Here is a 17,707-nt window from a genome sequence, read left to right as displayed (position 1 = left end):
TGAAATTATTTCCTTGACTAATCATATAATGATAAATATGACAGTAAGCATGAATAATCCTCTCTCGTATTAATCATGGTTTTTTTTTAATTTTCAATATTTTGTAAAATTAAATAAAATTCTATGTTGCGGAAGAAAAACCGTAAACGTCAGTCCTGTCTATAAAATGAATCACGTGATGGAGCGGCAATTTAAATTGTCAGTTGATGGCGGTCTTTGTTTACATCACGTAAGTGTTTGAGCCGATTTGTTTCTAATGAGGGGGCCTATTTCAACGTGTAAAACGTAGGCCCATGTGGTTTTCTTTGTGAAAATATAGTGCAATATTTAATTTTATGCCGGTTTTTTTTTTTGAGCGTTATTGGTGCCATAACACTAGATTTTAACGCCATTTTGTAAAAATATTTAAATTGGTGGGCCACTTTGAAAATGCGCCATTCAAAGCGGAGTTGATTGCTGGGCAGGGATTCAAAAGCTTTTTTGTGGGGGGGGGGAGGGTGACGCATGTGGTGGCGAATCAGTGAGCGAAACATGCACACCTGCCGCCTTTGTGATTCGTCATGACAAAATAAAAGCAAAATTGCATCCTGCTAATTATAATATAGATGCGTATAATTATTTGTTTTATTTATAAAAGGCATGGCAAGAGCCGCTACATAGATTGAGCCCAGGACTTAATCAAATCTACGGTACATCAAATAAGCATCTGGTATCGCGACTTCAAATGATTCAGTAAAGAAGGTAACGTCGTTTCAAGTCTTTCGCCGTATACGTATCCTCTGCCAAAAGAAAAACCTGCAAATTATTTGATTCTATTTCAGCTCCCAAATATTTCCCGACATTAGTAACAAGCTCATGGTGCCTTACATCTCAGTGACATAGGATGAGTTTTCTAGCTATTCCTTCGTAGTAATAGTTGAGAATGACGAATTAGTTGCCATCTGGTGACAGTGTCAGGAATGTGAGCTTTGACCTGAGTTAGGTCTGGCTATCCATGTAGCATACAGCCCCTTCAGCGCACACGAGCTGTAAGGAAAAAGGATATTGTGCCTTTGTAGTCTAAGATGCTCACCCTGGCAAGTGATAGAACATGGGCTTGATTCCCTGCAAGGACAGAAATTTTCTTTACTAGATTCATCATCAAATTAGTCAGCTGTCTAAACCTTCGCAGTTTCATCTAGCCTAACAAGTTTCAATTAAACATAGCTACTTAACAGATGCAGGGCCATCTTAAGAGCATAGGAGTTTCTAGGTTAAGTTATTTTTCTGACCCCCCCCCCCCCCACCTGTTAAGAAATACCTGCCTATCAACTTGCATGCTTACTTTAAATTTTTGTTCAGATCTCATTTTTGTGAGGCCTTTTCTTTACTTGAGAACCCTGGGCCATGCCCAAGTGAGTCTGTACGCTAAGAAAACACTGACCAGATGCGCAAGCATCTCATTTTTTTTTTTATTTTGTTGTGAGCCAAGGGCTGAACAAATTCCAGGTGCCAGGTTGATATTTTGACTAAAAAATTAGAAGTGGTACCTAATACTTGTTATGTATAATTTAAGGTTGACAGCATCATTGTGGTTGACAGCACAAAATTATTGCAAACTGTACCAGCATGTTTGTTAGCATGTAAAGGGGTCCCTAAGTCCTGGACAAGTAAAAAAAAAAATACACTATTCTCTCAACTAATTTTGTCTGGGAAAAATTGCTTGGCGCCTAAACATTTTTATCGATTTACCAAGCCCTGATATTAAGAACAATATAATTATTTTTGTTTCTTAATTGTGATACAAAATTATGTATGTGGTGTGAAATGAATGAATGATTATTTGTGGTTTAATTCTTAGATTTCACAGAAATGGCAGCTCGTAGCTTCTCTACAAGATCTCGCTATCATCATGGTTCTTGTCGAACTCGGTATAGACGTGCTTCTTCACAAGGATTCATAGGTACAGTGAAATTTAATGTAATCTTCACAGGCCGTCTTAAGAGCATCATGTGGGGTCCCTCGGACAGCGATATTTCTGAGTCTCCCTTACCTGGCTAGAAGTGTCTGCCCACCAATTTGCATGATACTTTAAACATTTTCAATCAGATTTCATTTTCACGAGGTTCCCCTCTGCACTTGGGGCTCTAGGCCATGCAATGGTGGCCCATGCGTTAAGACAGCACTGAATCTTGGATATGACATAAGAGTAACTTATTTTGTTGTGTATGAGCTTGGAAAGGGCTTTGGTTTTTTATTTGGTTTGAAACTTTAATAGCTCTAAAGTTTTAAATTCTTTTGGGTGCTGGTCTGTTGTTGGAACAATCACCAATTCACTATCTAAAACCCAGCCTTAATATTGTCTTATGTAGAGGTATTTTGACAATGAAAAAAAACTGTTTAAATGGACAAATGCTCATCATATATGCTTAACCCATGACCTGCGGGTGAAATATGACACATGATCTCAAACCTAGTTTAGTAAAAAATGAACTAAGTGGGCACATTTTGCAGATCACTATAGGAAGTTAGTGTCATGTTTAGAGATCACTTGTGACCAGTCGCACAGTTCCATAGCACTAAAGCGACCCTTGGGTACACATTTATAGATCACTTAAATGACCTGCAGCACATCTACTGATCACTCTAGCTGCCCGTGGCACCTGTTTCCACATGACTTAAGTGACACACGGCTCATTCTCAGATTGCTTAAGTGACCTGCGGCACAGTTTTCAAACCAATGAAGTTGTCCGCACAGGGGACCAGGACATCCCCAGCAAATATTCATTATCTGAAATCTAATTTTTTTTTCTCATTCATTTATTCAATCATAAAAAATACATATTCAATTGAAGAAATTACACCCAAGGAACCAGGAAAGCCTCATACTGGATATTTAATACATACACAAATTGGTGAATGTTAAGTATAAATGATACATAAACAATAAAATAATTATAGAAGAAAAAAAAAGGAATAAAAACAAAACATTAAACTGGTGCTTTGAGTAGTTACATAGGGGAGGGGGAGGGAAATGAAAGGCATATAAAGTGTTGGAAACGTGTAAGTTCTAGGTAGGGAAAAATGATATACAAAAACGAAGAAACATTCTAAGATGTAACTCAAATGCAACAACCCGTGAATATGTTCTTCATTTTTTCCTCTCACGTGTCCTCCATATCTATCCTGAGAAGTATCATGATTAGTTTTTCTGAATCTAAATTGGAAGCTTTGAATAGTCTTTGATTTTGAAAATGTATATTTCATGTTGTTTTTCCTCATATATATTTGCAGGTCTCAGGTCTGCGTCAAGAAATGCATCATCAGTTTCATTAGTTGACAATAACCAGGAGCTGCTGTTCAACAACTTGATCAAAGAAAGTGTTCAATCAGAAGAGAAATATACAAAAGAACTTGAGCAACTTTTGATGGTATCCTCATGTTTTTTTTTTTCCTTTAATTTAAAATAATTGATGGAGCATTCTTCGTAATAGTATGAAATTTATCTCTAGTACTAATTCATTTTTACTTTGGCCTATACTGTAAATTCCTGATATAACGAATGTGGCTTTTAAAAGAAAATCCATTATGAATTATTTGCAGTGTACGGTTACTGGACTAATGTTGAAGATACTTATTATAAAATGCAATGCCCGGTTGTGTGTGTGTAACCATAATTTTCCTCACTATTGCGAGATCTTGTTGAAATTCATTAGACTTTTATTGTTTTTCCATATGAAATTTTTCATTGTTTTAATATTGACATTTTAACTGCTTGCCACTGATTCATTATCAAATTTTATTTTTTCTCGACCTGTGAATTTATTCTTCCCTATCTGAATTTTTTTTTTTTTTTCATGGTGTATCCGATTTCAGTTAATGCATCATCCTGGTTTGCAAGGGAATGTATTATTGCTGGACGAGTTCATTAGAAATGTCAAGGATTTGTTGAGTGTTCACAAGAATTTAATGGATGACCTTACATGCAGCATGTGTTCTGTAGCTTGTGCTTTCTTCAACTTCATGCCGTACATGAATTTTTATCTTGATTACTGCCATTTCTTAGGACGAATTCATCACTCTGTAGAAGTAAAGTTATTATTTTTCAATAATTATGTATTATGTCATGTTCATCAGCAGTTATTTTTGAATCAAAAAGACAATGTGAAAATAATTTTTGATTTCTTGCATTTCCATAAACTCTATTTTGAAAATTTATCATTGCATTTACATATCAGTTGTATCCAGAAATTTACATTCAAGGGCAGTAAAGTAGGGACTGGATCACAGAGGGTGTGTATAGTGAAGGAGAGAAAGATTGTTCACCTATGCCAATACGAGGTTTGTTAAAAAAGGTATCCAACTATAACTTTTAATTGCTGAACCAATGAGCTAGGGAGGCATGATTTGGTGCATATATGTAGGCAATTCTAGTGCACATGCTTGAATTTTTAACTGCTAGTCGCTGGCAGACCGCTGATGAATGAGGAAGTCTAAGTAAGCGTCATCACACTTTTCGTTTTTGAGAAAATGGCAGGAAAAATGTATGCACTATCACATTAAATTTTGTGTGAAGCTTGATGGTTCCCAAGTGGAAACAATCCACAAGATTCAACAGACCTTTGGAAGTGAAGAGTTGGGCCTAACACTGATAAAGGAGTGGTACAACTGCTTCAGAGTTAGCGAACATCAATGGAGAGTGAAGCATGTTCTGGTAGGCCCTCAACATCTGGAAATGAGATTATTATTGACCAAGTGAGGACTTGTGTGATGCAGGATCATCAAATTATGATCAGGGAACATGCAGACAAGATATTATCTATGTTTATAAAGTCAGCATATAAATAATATTGTCGTTGTGTAACACATATTTTTATTATTTTTCTGACTTGAAAGCCTGTCTTGACTGTAAATACAGTTTTTTTAGTTTGGGGGGGGGGGGGATCACCCTCATCTTTTTTCTGTGTATCCGCCTATGTCCCATCCCCATATGTATGGGGCATAGACAAAAGTAGGCCTATGTTTGCACAAAATCTGACCTCAGACAATTACATGATCTCTCTATTTTTCTTTCTTTGCAAGTTTACAAATTTAATCTTTAGAAGCTATTTTCTACCACTTTGTGCGAAAACAAAAAAATGAATGTTCATTTTGGTGAAGTTTATTCTTTAGAGCAACTTCTATTAGGGACTCCCCAGAAGTCTAACAAAGAGCCGTTTTGAACACACACATATCAATATTGGCAGCTCACTGGGACACTCTGTACAAAGGTTGGTGACACACCTAGAAGACCCGATGGACACTTTGTGAAATGCTGCTTTTGTCATTTTTTTTTTCATTGCAGAAAGTTGTTGGCCAGTGTGAGAAAGGACTCTTCTCAAAATGTGTACAATTGCTTCAAGCTCCCATTCTCCACATCACAAAGTAAATAGTTTGAACTTAATATCCTAAACTCAATTATTAGTTGAATGTGCTTAATCCCTAAATTTTTGAGCACAAAAAAAAAATGTTTTTCTTCAATTCATATATTTACATAACTTTGTAGTCATTTGCAATCTGCTCTTTTTTGTCCACATCATGGAATAATTTACGTGGCAAAAATGAATTGATGGCTATTATCTTTTCATATTGGTTGTCAACTTTTGCCTTGAAACTTGTCATCTTTCATGTAACTTTTCAACCCTTCGATTGGAATATATGAAGTAAAAAAAATTACAAATTCCAAACAGAATTTGAATTGATTTTATTCAGATTATTTACGTTTCACATAAAAATACTATAGAATAATAAATCTGTCTAAAACGGAATATTATTTCAGTCTCTTGCTGTTTCATACAGGTTTCACTGTAAAACATTTTGAGTTGTTATCTTTCAAGGTATCAAGATACTCTAAAGAAACTAGGTGATGTAGCACCTGAATTTGAGAAAACTCCATTGCAAGGTATGTTTCTAAAGTTTGAATTCAATTTTGGTTTTTAAATTTTTGATGCTTTGCAGCATTTTTGTTTTATGACGGGCAATTTCAAAGAAAAATATGTTGCTGCCAAAGTTCAAAGTGTCGCCATTTTGCAAAATGGTTGGAGATCCCTGGACAAAGTTAGATGTTCTGCTGATGTAAGATAATCTGGTTGGTGCCAAATCCATTTTTTCATTGCCAATGTGTGATACATGGCTATATATAGTAGCTGTGTGTATTGGATTTGTTCCATGTGACGAGAGATAAAGCTATGTATATAGGCAGCTTTTTCTGTCAAATTTGAAAAAAAAAATGATTGAAATGAAAAAAACATTGTGACTGATTTGATGGGTTGCTATAGCTAACATGCACAAATATGTCAACTTGGCAATCACCCTGAATCGCGTTTTCTTTATTACACTTTGGCCAAGGATCTCCAGCCACACTTCATGAACTGTCTGGTCAAAGCCTGAAATTTGGACTAGATCAATATTCAATGAAATTGACCATTTATTGTTGAACTGAAGAAAGTCAGCTTCACTGACGTCATAATTTCCTTTTCTTTTTGTGGAATAGTCTTGTGTCACAATCCCTTCACAGATCGGTTCCGCTATAAGTGTCAGAAGCTTTTTTTTTTGATAAAAATAATGTTTTTCTAAAAATCTGATTTGATTCTAAGGAATACATATTTATTGTCACTACATATTTATGTAGCTGCCAGCTATGTTCTTGTCCAAATGATGTTCTCCATATTTTTCCTTGTGAATTTTCTGGGCTAAGAGCTAATTCGCCAAATCAGTCTATATTTGACAATCATGGTAATGGCAGTTGCCACATACTTGGGGTAAATTTTAAGATGTAGCATCTCTGAAACCAGATAAGTACCAGTCATAAATTTCATACCAAAAGTTTCACATGGGAGAGGATTATCGTGTGAAAATTTCATGATTTTTCATTCAGTTCCTTTTCAAACATTTTGCATTAAATTTGGTTAAAATTTTTATCTTTGTTCTGAACACTTGATATGCTGGAAAATTAACTGTCAAAACAAAAGATGAGCAAAATTTTTCTATATTTTATGTGAATAGACCCACTTAATATTGTTATTAAATAGCCTCAATTCAGCTTTAGTTTCTTCATTCACAACTTTAGAGATACATGATGCTGTGAATAAGACTATAATCGAGATGACATCTATATGCAAGAGAACAGAAAATGCATTGAAGTTGCTAGAGATTCAGAAATGCCTTTTTGATAGACAGCCAAAGATTTTTTCTCCAGGAAGAGTGTTCTTGAAGAGCGGAACCTTTCACAAGGTTGGTGTAAGATACAAGAAAAGTTTCAGGGTTTGTTGGGAATACCAGTAAATTAGTGTGAATGAATTCAATTTGTATATGAAGTGTAAATTTGAAGACCTTTTGGTAGTGGCTCCAGACTTAGAATTCCATGTCAGACAGGGGAAGAGGGACAAATTATTATGAAAAATGCATCAAGTTTGTACAGTTGAACTCTGATGTAACGCCATCATTTATTTCACTGAATTCTGGGGCTATAACTAGGGTTACCAGACATCCTCCTTTTTGATGCCATGTAGTGCATCCTCCTATGTTTTCGAAAATTCACCCGTTTGTTTCTTGTCTAAAATATAATATCTTGAGGATATCCAGGGACAAATTATAATGTATTTTCTTGTGGCATACTTTTTGGAGTTTATAGATACGATTTACAATGGGAAAAGAATAATTTTCAAAATGTAAGTGGTGAAATACAGTGATTTGAAGGAAATTAAGGTCAAGGAAGTGGAATTCTTGCCACATAATTCAACAGTTTTTTAGCTTCAATATTGTTCTTGAAAATTAGTTTTTTAAATATATTTTTGTTAAATACTGTTTTCATGTTGGTGACTTTTTTCCCCATCAGACGAGAAAAGTATTTGGCATAAGATTAGCAGAAAGAGTACTTCTACTATTCAGTGACATCCTGCTATGCTGTAAAAAAATCAAAAAATGTGATCAGTCTTTTAAGCGAAATTCCCTGAAGTGTTGCGCTGTCATTCCATTACGAGATTGCTCTGTGGTTTTGGCTAAGCAGCATGAAAGTGGGGTGAAATGGCCAACAATTAAGGTGAGATATTTGACATATATTTCTTTAAAAAAAATCACTTTGCGTAAAATTTTTTTTTAATTTTAAAAAGCTTATCTGAAATATTTTTGAGAAATTTTTTTCCCCCTTTAGATATCATGGTATGGTAACAAATATTTTCTGTTCTCGAAATATGTTGATGTCATACAGTCATGGCTGGAAGAAATTCAAGAGGCAACAAGGTGAAATTTAAAAAAAAACTATACTGCCAAAAAATTATATTTCCCTCCAAGATGATCGAAAATTTGAAACATTTTTATTATTGCAGAGCTCTCGCTTTTCCTACTTTCTGATAAAATGTCCTACTTCTGTTCTACTTTCTCAGTGTTGTCCTGCTTTCCAGTTTTAATCCTACTAAATCCTATCAACCCAAGATTTGTGCAATTGATTTTAATTGAGGAGGGAATCATTGATATATTGCCAAATTACAAATATTGTAGATTACAGTTAACAATTTTGCCAAAGCAGAAATTGTATCGTTTTAAGGTTATTTGTGGGAGGAGTATGTGGCCCATTTGGGTTATTAATTTTTCATTTGCTTAGTTTGAGGGTTCAAGTAGAGCAGTCATTAAAAACTTTTGTCTAGATGGAAAAAAATAATTTTGTATTTACTGCTTCATGGTCGTGTATAGTTGAAACAACAGTTTGTATTACAAAGCAGTTGGGTACATTGGTCAATTCTAGGTTTGCGGCATTCAGTTGTCTTCTGTCATTTTATGGCATGCATTGCCAAGGCATAAACAATATTTACGACGCTCAGCAAAGAGCTAGAAATGAAAATGCTTCATTTATATCAAAAACAATTACACCAGCACTGAACAGTAAAATGTAAACAGATCTCTTTAAAAAAAGGATGGACAACACAGTAAAACAATTTGGTTCACCTTGACTTATTTACATTGGACCTTGTAATTTACGCATGTGCTTTAAAAGTGGTCTTGAGAGAGCATCTTTCTTAAAAAAACGTATATGTCTTCATAATTTCCTGTGCATTGTTGAAGAGAGTTGACAGACTGGACTGTGGAAAACTCCAAAGAGAGTGTAATTTGTATTGTGAGGAGAGACAGAAAAGAATTATCTGAAGTTGCTAGTTGCCTGTTTTAGCCAAAAATTGTTTTTGTTACCAAGTCATTTTTGTCAATTTGCTTTGGCTTGAGTCAATCTTACAGGGTACTGAAATAGTGCTATGAAAGAAAAAGAAATTTACAGATTTTTATCATTAAGAAGAGGCCAACAAATAAGGCAAATACACGAAAATACAGAAATCCTAATGCATTCAGACACCAATGGTTGTCGTCTTCATAGGAAAAATATTTAACCACTAGTCACGCTGACCGAGTTTCCCACTTGGGTTGAATACCAAATCTTAACGCTCGGTTGCTCAGCGGAAAAAGTATGTCTGTTGTTATTCTTGGGCAAATTTGATCTACCCTTCCTTGTTTTAGATTTTTATTATGTTATGATTATGTTGTCTAAGGGGAGTACCCCCCCCCCCCGGCCTACTTTCATAATTTTTTCAGTGGGAGCCCTATATTGTTAAAAATATAAAATATTGAAAGAAAATACCTTTATATGCTATTTTAATAAATTTCTGTCTATATACCATAAATACTTTTTGAAGATTGGTGACTCAAATTTACTCCCGAAGAAATTCCTAATGCCCCCCCCCTCCCAGAAACCTCTTTGGGCCCCCTCTAAGGCTGGTATTATACTATAAAAGTTTGATAAAAGTTCTTTTATAACAGTAGTTCTCAATCTGGGGCCATATGCCCCCTTTCTGGTCCTGGGATATTCTAGGGAGGGCCATGGGTGGAAATCAGATGTAACAGGAGACTCTACAAGTAGGGGCCATAGAAAGCTGTGAAGAAATGGTTTTCAAGTGAAATATGGGAAGTGGGGGGGGGGGGAATGGTTTCAGAATCCACAGCAAAGCTGTCCATAAAACCAGGGCCATGTGAACATAAATGATCAGATCTGACACTATGATATTTTAATCTAGTATGTAACAGGGTTTAAGCAGGATAAAAAATTCTTTTAGCAAAAATGCAAAAATTGGGGGGGGGGGGCCCTAATGCTAATGATTTATGGTTGGATGTCTTCTCATTTTGTACCTCCTGTACGCATTTTTGCGAAAGTGGCTACTACTACTTTCGCATTCTAAGATTTTCTTTTGCATTTTTCAAAAATGCGACAGTAGCTTAAACCCTGGTATGTAAATATGTAAGCTGTTAATTGCAACTAATTATGAGGCCCCAGAACATCTTTTTACACAAGGGCACATTATGTTGAGATAGCCATGCATAAAAACCCTCTTCATGAAGGAAGCTCACTAAACTCTTCTAGCCCAGGGTAGGTGGCCCTAGCCCCCCTTCCCAAGGATGGAGTTGATAGGACTCCAGTCCTCAGACCCAAGACGATTCTCATCATTTTTTTTCACGCTATGCAAATGTGAATTCATTACATAGAGGGCCTGCCAGCCCTCTTTGAACGACCCCCCCCCTCTGTTGCGACAGTGGTGATGTCCAAACTTCGATGCACAAATGTGAGTCGATCTCTTCGTTAAAAAGTCTCACCACAGAGAGCAATAAGCTTACAATGGTACAATCATTACACTTTTCAGAGTTAGAAAAATTATGTTAGATGGTAGCACTACACATAACGCATTATACAGAAGCAAACTATGTTTGGTTCACAACATATACATGTACATTCCAATATATACCAATTCGTCAGAAGTTTTACAGAGGAATATGGATGAGGTGTATGTGTGGTTTTGAAGTAGTACTAGACAATACTGTATAGTTATACAGGAAATGATCTCAATAGAGGGTGTCGTTATGCAGTATTTTCACTATATACAGCTTGGTCCAGCTGTTACCTGTGGCTTCATTGGCGTGGATTTCATTGTCTGAAAGTTCTCCCTTATGGACCCTTATAGGGATTGAATTTTAAAAAATTCCTTCTCTGTGAATCTATAAAATAAAACTGATCAAATTTCATATTTATTGTTTCAGCAGTTTTGGCTTAGCGATGACGAATCAGTCAATCAGGGCATGTTATTTTACACGTACATGAAAAAAACATATTCACTGTCAGCTTCACACCCATAGAAGTGTTTTAATGCCTGTGATTACTTGGCTTATGTCTTATGTAGGAGATTGTGATTTCAGAATTGTTTCCGGTAGTACATGGTCGAAATTAATTCTGGAGGTACTTGTCTAAAAAATAATGTGGATTTTTTTTTTTTGAGAATACTGGTCAGATATATATGACACCTTGATTTTCTTGTCAGGCCTGGCATCACAAATATGTGACATGTGCTACTTTGCCTATAGCATGCTTAGTCTCTGCACTGTAAATAAATCTGAACTGACCAAAGTACACATGTAGCAAAGTATTACATGGAAAATAACTTCATACATTTCAATGTATGTGTGCATTCAATTACAAAATTTTTGAAGGATAAACATGTTTGACTTCACTTTTTTCCCTTCATTTTCACTATTTCAGATGTATCAAAGAATCTGTCTCAGTGAAACGGGCGAATCAAAGAGCGACAGGATCAAGCCTCAAGAGGGCAACTGTGATCCGCAAGAAAAGTCAGTTCCATTCTTCAGATAATGTCTCTGTTGAAAGTGATCACAGGTCCCTGAAAATGCGGCCCCCAATGGTGAGACAAAAGTGTATTGAGCTCAGCGATTCACAACAGCTGTCCGGAACAGACTGCCTGCCATAAGTGCCCGATTACTTCCCTATTCAACTGAACGGCTGCAATTATTTTAAAACTGGCTTGCATCTTGAAAATTTTTCAATCATGAAACATTTCTTTTTACATCAAACGTTTTGATATCCACCACATTGCTTTACTTCGATCGAGCTATGCCTGCGTATCTGTATATTGTCGTATTTACATTTTCTTGTCTTTTATCGTGATAGTATTGAATCATAGCACATGAATAAGAATGAATACTTGTGAATATTTTTTAATTGTGAAATGACATATAATCAAAATTTCATGAATCATATTTTAATTTACGTCTTATGTAGTTTATGTGCAATATTTTGTAATTTATGGAAGAATCGTGGGGGGAAAACCTCATTAAAACATACATATACTTTTAAGTGTTGTTTCATTTCTGATGAATAGGTGTTCATATGAAACATTTTATGCACTTTTCCCCCCATATTTTTGGTAGTTGCCTTTGCCAGACTTGGGGATATGTGTGAAAATAATCACAGGATACAAATAATTACTTACACAGTATAACTTCCCATTATTGACATTTCTCACATAAGTGACAACTACTGTTAATAGGACACTTTGTAACTGGACACTTTTCTGTCCCCATGGAATAAGGCTTAAATGTACATTTTTGTATTAGAGAGGTGTTTGGCTTGAGTTTTGTGTAGGTTTTAATTTTTAAATAAATTCTGTGGGCATGAAAATACTCTGGTTGTTCCAGCATCTGTAGCATGCTTCCCAACATTTTGTTACATCCCCTCCAAAATAATTTTTTCCTCTCATTGCCCCCCCCCCCCCCCAATTATGCCAATATCGCCAATAACTATTGCCCTAACTAAGCTAATCCATAAGATCCCATAATGAACCTAAAGCTTCTACCGCTCCCCCAGGGGTGATATTGCCCGCTTTAAGAAACTGATCTACAGCATCCCTGGCTCTGAAGCCATAATCCTATTTAACAACAGTCAGTCCCTTTTGTGGACAATCACCCCCCCCCCTTCAAGGTGCCTCATTACTGACTTTTTTTCCCATCAGACGAGAAAAGTATTTGGCATAAGATTAGCAGAAAGAGTACTTCTACTATTCAGTGACATCCTACTATGCTGTAAAAAAATCAAAAAATGTGATCAGTCTTTTAAGCGAAATTCCCTGAAGTGTTGCGCTGTCATTCCATTACGAGATTGCTCTGTGGTTTTGGCTAAGCAGCATGAAAGTGGGGTGAAATGGCCAACAATTAAGGTGAGATATTTGACATATATTTCTTTAAAAAAAATCACTTTGCGTAAAATTTTTTTTTAATTTTAAAAAGCTTATCTGAAATATTTTTTGAGAAATTTTTTTCCCCCTTTAGATATCATGGTATGGTAACAAATATTTTCTGTTCTCGAAATATGTTGATGTCATACAGTCATGGCTGGAAGAAATTCAAGAGGCAACAAGGTGAAATTTAAAAAAAACTATACTGCCAAAAAATTATATTTCCCTCCAAGATGATCGAAAATTTGAAACATTTTTATTATTGCAGAGCTCTCGCTTTTCCTACTTTCTGATAAAATGTCCTACTTCTGTTCTACTTTCTCAGTGTTGTCCTGCTTTCCAGTTTTAATCCTACTAAATCCTATCAACCCAAGATTTGTGCAATTGATTTTAATTGAGGAGGGAATCATTGATATATTGCCAAATTACAAATATTGTAGATTACAGTTAACAATTTTGCCAAAGCAGAAATTGTATCGTTTTAAGGTTATTTGTGGGAGGAGTATGTGGCCCATTTGGGTTATTAATTTTTCATTTGCTTAGTTTGAGGGTTCAAGTAGAGCAGTCATTAAAAACTTTTGTCTAGATGGAAAAAAATAATTTTGTATTTACTGCTTCATGGTCGTGTATAGTTGAAACAACAGTTTGTATTACAAAGCAGTTGGGTACATTGGTCAATTCTAGGTTTGCGGCATTCAGTTGTCTTCTGTCATTTTATGGCATGCATTGCCAAGGCATAAACAATATTTACGACGCTCAGCAAAGAGCTAGAAATGAAAATGCTTCATTTATATCAAAAACAATTACACCAGCACTGAACAGTAAAATGTAAACAGATCTCTTTAAAAAAAGGATGGACAACACAGTAAAACAATTTGGTTCACCTTGACTTATTTACATTGGACCTTGTAATTTACGCATGTGCTTTAAAAGTGGTCTTGAGAGAGCATCTTTCTTAAAAAAACGTATATGTCTTCATAATTTCCTGTGCATTGTTGAAGAGAGTTGACAGACTGGACTGTGGAAAACTCCAAAGAGAGTGTAATTTGTATTGTGAGGAGAGACAGAAAAGAATTATCTGAAGTTGCTAGTTGCCTGTTTTAGCCAAAAATTGTTTTTGTTACCAAGTCATTTTTGTCAATTTGCTTTGGCTTGAGTCAATCTTACAGGGTACTGAAATAGTGCTATGAAAGAAAAAGAAATTTACAGATTTTTATCATTAAGAAGAGGCCAACAAATAAGGCAAATACACGAAAATACAGAAATCCTAATGCATTCAGACACCAATGGTTGTCGTCTTCATAGGAAAAATATTTAACCACTAGTCACGCTGACCGAGTTTCCCACTTGGGTTGAATACCAAATCTTAACGCTCGGTTGCTCAGCGGAAAAAGTATGTCTGTTGTTATTCTTGGGCAAATTTGATCTACCCTTCCTTGTTTTAGATTTTTATTATGTTATGATTATGTTGTCTAAGGGGAGTACCCCCCCCCCCCGGCCTACTTTCATAATTTTTTCAGTGGGAGCCCTATATTGTTAAAAATATAAAATATTGAAAGAAAATACCTTTATATGCTATTTTAATAAATTTCTGTCTATATACCATAAATACTTTTTGAAGATTGGTGACTCAAATTTACTCCCGAAGAAATTCCTAATGCCCCCCCCCTCCCAGAAACCTCTTTGGGCCCCCTCTAAGGCTGGTATTATACTATAAAAGTTTGATAAAAGTTCTTTTATAACACTAGTTCTCAATCTGGGGCCATATGCCCCCTTTCTGGTCCTGGGATATTCTAGGGAGGACCATGGGTGGAAATCAGATGTAACAGGAGACTCTACAAGTAGGGGCCACAGAAAGCTGTGAAGAAATGGTTTTCAAGTGAAATATGGGAAGTGGGGGGGGGGGGAATGGTTTCAGAATCCACAGCAAAGCTGTCCATAAAACCAGGGCCATGTGAACATAAATGATCAGATCTGACACTATGATATTTTAATCTAGTATGTAACAGGGTTTAAGCAGGATAAAAAATTCTTTTAGCAAAAATGCAAAAATTGGGGGGGGGGGGCCCTAATGCTAATGATTTATGGTTGGATGTCTTCTCATTTTGTACCTCCTGTACGCATTTTTGCGAAAGTGGCTACTACTACTTTCGCATTCTAAGATTTTCTTTTGCATTTTTCAAAAATGCGACAGTAGCTTAAACCCTGGTATGTAAATATGTAAGCTGTTAATTGCAACTAATTATGAGGCCCCAGAACATCTTTTTACACAAGGGCACATTATGTTGAGATAGCCATGCATAAAAACCCTCTTCATGAAGGAAGCTCACTAAACTCTTCTAGCCCAGGGTAGGTGGCCCTAGCCCCCCTTCCCAAGGATGGAGTTGATAGGACTCCAGTCCTCAGACCCAAGACGATTCTCATCATTTTTTTTCACGCTATGCAAATGTGAATTCATTACATAGAGGGCCTGCCAGCCCTCTTTGAACGACCCCCCCCCCCCCCCGTCTGTTGCGACAGTGGTGATGTCCAAACTTCGATGCACAAATGTGAGTCGATCTCTTCGTTAAAAAGTCTCACCACAGAGAGCAATAAGCTTACAATGGTACAATCATTACACTTTTCAGAGTTAGAAAAATTGTTAGATGGTAGCACTACACATAACGCATTATACAGAAGCAAACTATGTTTGGTTCACAACATATACATGTACATTCCAATATATACCAATTCGTCAGAAGTTTTACAGAGGAATATGGATGAGGTGTATGTGTGGTTTTGAAGAAGTAGTACTAGACAATACTGTATAGTTATACAGGAAATGATCTCAATAGAGGGTGTCGTTATGCAGTATTTTCACTATATACAGCTTGGTCCAGCTGTTACCTGTGGCTTCATTGGCGTGGATTTCATTGTCTGAAAGTTCTCCCTTATGGACCCTTATAGGGATTGAATTTTAAAAAATTCCTTCTCTGTGAATCTATAAAATAAAACTGATCAAATTTCATATTTATTGTTTCAGCAGTTTTGGCTCAGCGATGACGAATCAGTCAATCAGGGCATGTTATTTTACACGTACATGAAAAAAACATATTCACTGTCAGCTTCACACCCATAGAAGTGTTTTAATGCCTGTGATTACTTGGCTTATGTCTTATGTAGGAGATTGTGATTTCAGAATTGTTTCCGGTAGTACATGGTCGAAATTAATTCTGGAGGTACTTGTCTAAAAAATAATGTGGATTTTTTTTTTTGAGAATACTGGTCAGATATATATGACACCTTGATTTTCTTGTCAGGCCTGGCATCACAAATATGTGACATGTGCTACTTTGCCTATAGCATGCTTAGTCTCTGCACTGTAAATAAATCTGAACTGACCAAAGTACACATGTAGCAAAGTATTACATGGAAAATAACTTCATACATTTCAATGTATGTGTGCATTCAATTACAAAATTTTTGAAGGATAAACATGTTTGACTTCACTTTTTTTCCTTCATTTTCACTATTTCAGATGTATCAAAGAATCTGTCTCAGTGAAACAGGCGAATCAAAGAGCGACAGGATCAAGCCTCAAGAGGGCAACTGTGATCCGCAAGAAAAGTCAGTTCCATTCTTCAGATAATGTCTCTGTTGAAAGTGATCACAGGTCCCTGAAAATGCGGCCCCCAATGGTGAGACAAAAGTGTATTGAGCTCAGCGATTCACAACAGCTGTCCGGAACAGACTGCCTGCCATAAGTGCCCGATTACTTCCCTATTCAACTGAACGGCTGCAATTATTTTAAAACTGGCTTGCATCTTGAAAATTTTTCAATCATGAAACATTTCTTTTTACATCAAACATTTTGATATCCACCACATTGCTTTACTTCGATCGAGCTATGCCTGCATATCTGTATATTGTCGTATTTACATTTTCTTGTCTTTTATCGTGATAGTATTGAATCATAGCACGTGATTAAGAATGAATACTTGTGAATATTTTTTAATTGTGAAATGACATATAATCAAAATTTCATGAATCATTTTAATTTACGTCTTATGTAGTTTATGTGCAATATTTTGTAATTTATGAAAGAATCATGGGGGGAAAACCTCATTAAAACATACATATACTTTTAAGTGTTGTTTCATTTCTGATGAATAGGTATTCATATGAAACATTTTACGCACTTTTTCCCCCATATTTTTGGCAGCTGCCTTTGCCAGACTTGGGGGCATGTGTGAAAATAATCACAGGATACAAATAATTACTTACACAGTATAACTTCCCATTATTGACATTTCTCACATAAGTGACAACTGTTAATAGGACACTATGTAACTGGACACTTTTCTGTCCCCATGGAATAAGGCTTAAATGTACATTTTTGTATTAGAGAGGTGTTTGGCTTGAGTTTTGTGTAGGTTTTAATTTTTAAATAAATTCTGTGGGCATGAAAATACTCTGGTTGTTCGAGCATCTACAGAATGCTTCCCAACATTTTGTTACATCCCCACCAAAATAATTTTTTCCTCTCATTGCTCCCCCCCCCCTAATTATGCCAATATCGCCAATAACTATTGCCCTAACTAAGCTAATCCATAAGATCCCATACTGAACCTAAAGCTTCTACCGCTCCCCCA

General features: G+C 35.9%; 2 protein-coding genes across 3 annotated transcripts; both read left to right on the top strand.

Moving 5' to 3' along the window:
- Positions 1–162: 162 nt before the first annotated feature.
- On the top strand, positions 163–12,199 carry LOC149071745 (uncharacterized). Of its 2 annotated transcripts, none has more exons than XM_089247888.1 (10): positions 163–229; positions 1,841–1,942; positions 3,274–3,410; positions 3,856–4,068; positions 5,324–5,403; positions 5,856–5,920; positions 7,088–7,251; positions 7,856–8,059; positions 8,171–8,259; positions 11,588–12,199. In XM_089247888.1, the coding sequence occupies exons 2-10, from the start codon at positions 1,852–1,854 to the stop codon at positions 11,811–11,813; spliced, it is 1,269 nt and encodes a 422-aa protein (XP_089104014.1). In that variant the 5' UTR covers positions 163–229; positions 1,841–1,851; the 3' UTR covers positions 11,814–12,199. The 2 variants fall into 2 exon arrangements, with proteins under 2 accessions (XP_089104014.1, XP_089104013.1); XM_089247887.1 differs by having other exon boundaries at positions 191–285.
- A 480-nt stretch (positions 12,200–12,679) lies between these two features.
- Positions 12,680–16,908, top strand: LOC149071744 (uncharacterized). Its single transcript, XM_089248003.1, has 4 exons — positions 12,680–12,711; positions 12,824–13,058; positions 13,171–13,259; positions 16,594–16,908. The coding sequence occupies exons 1-4, from the start codon at positions 12,680–12,682 to the stop codon at positions 16,817–16,819; spliced, it is 582 nt and encodes a 193-aa protein (XP_089104129.1). The 3' UTR covers positions 16,820–16,908.
- Positions 16,909–17,707: the final 799 nt, after the last annotated feature.

This window comes from Pholcus phalangioides, unplaced genomic scaffold (genome assembly GCF_987345545.1).
Source record: "Pholcus phalangioides strain wild (caught in Gottingen) unplaced genomic scaffold, Ppha-v1.0 ptg000018l_1, whole genome shotgun sequence".
NCBI lineage: Eukaryota > Metazoa > Arthropoda > Arachnida > Araneae > Pholcidae > Pholcus > Pholcus phalangioides.
This window is presented reverse-complemented; position numbering and strand designations above follow the sequence as displayed.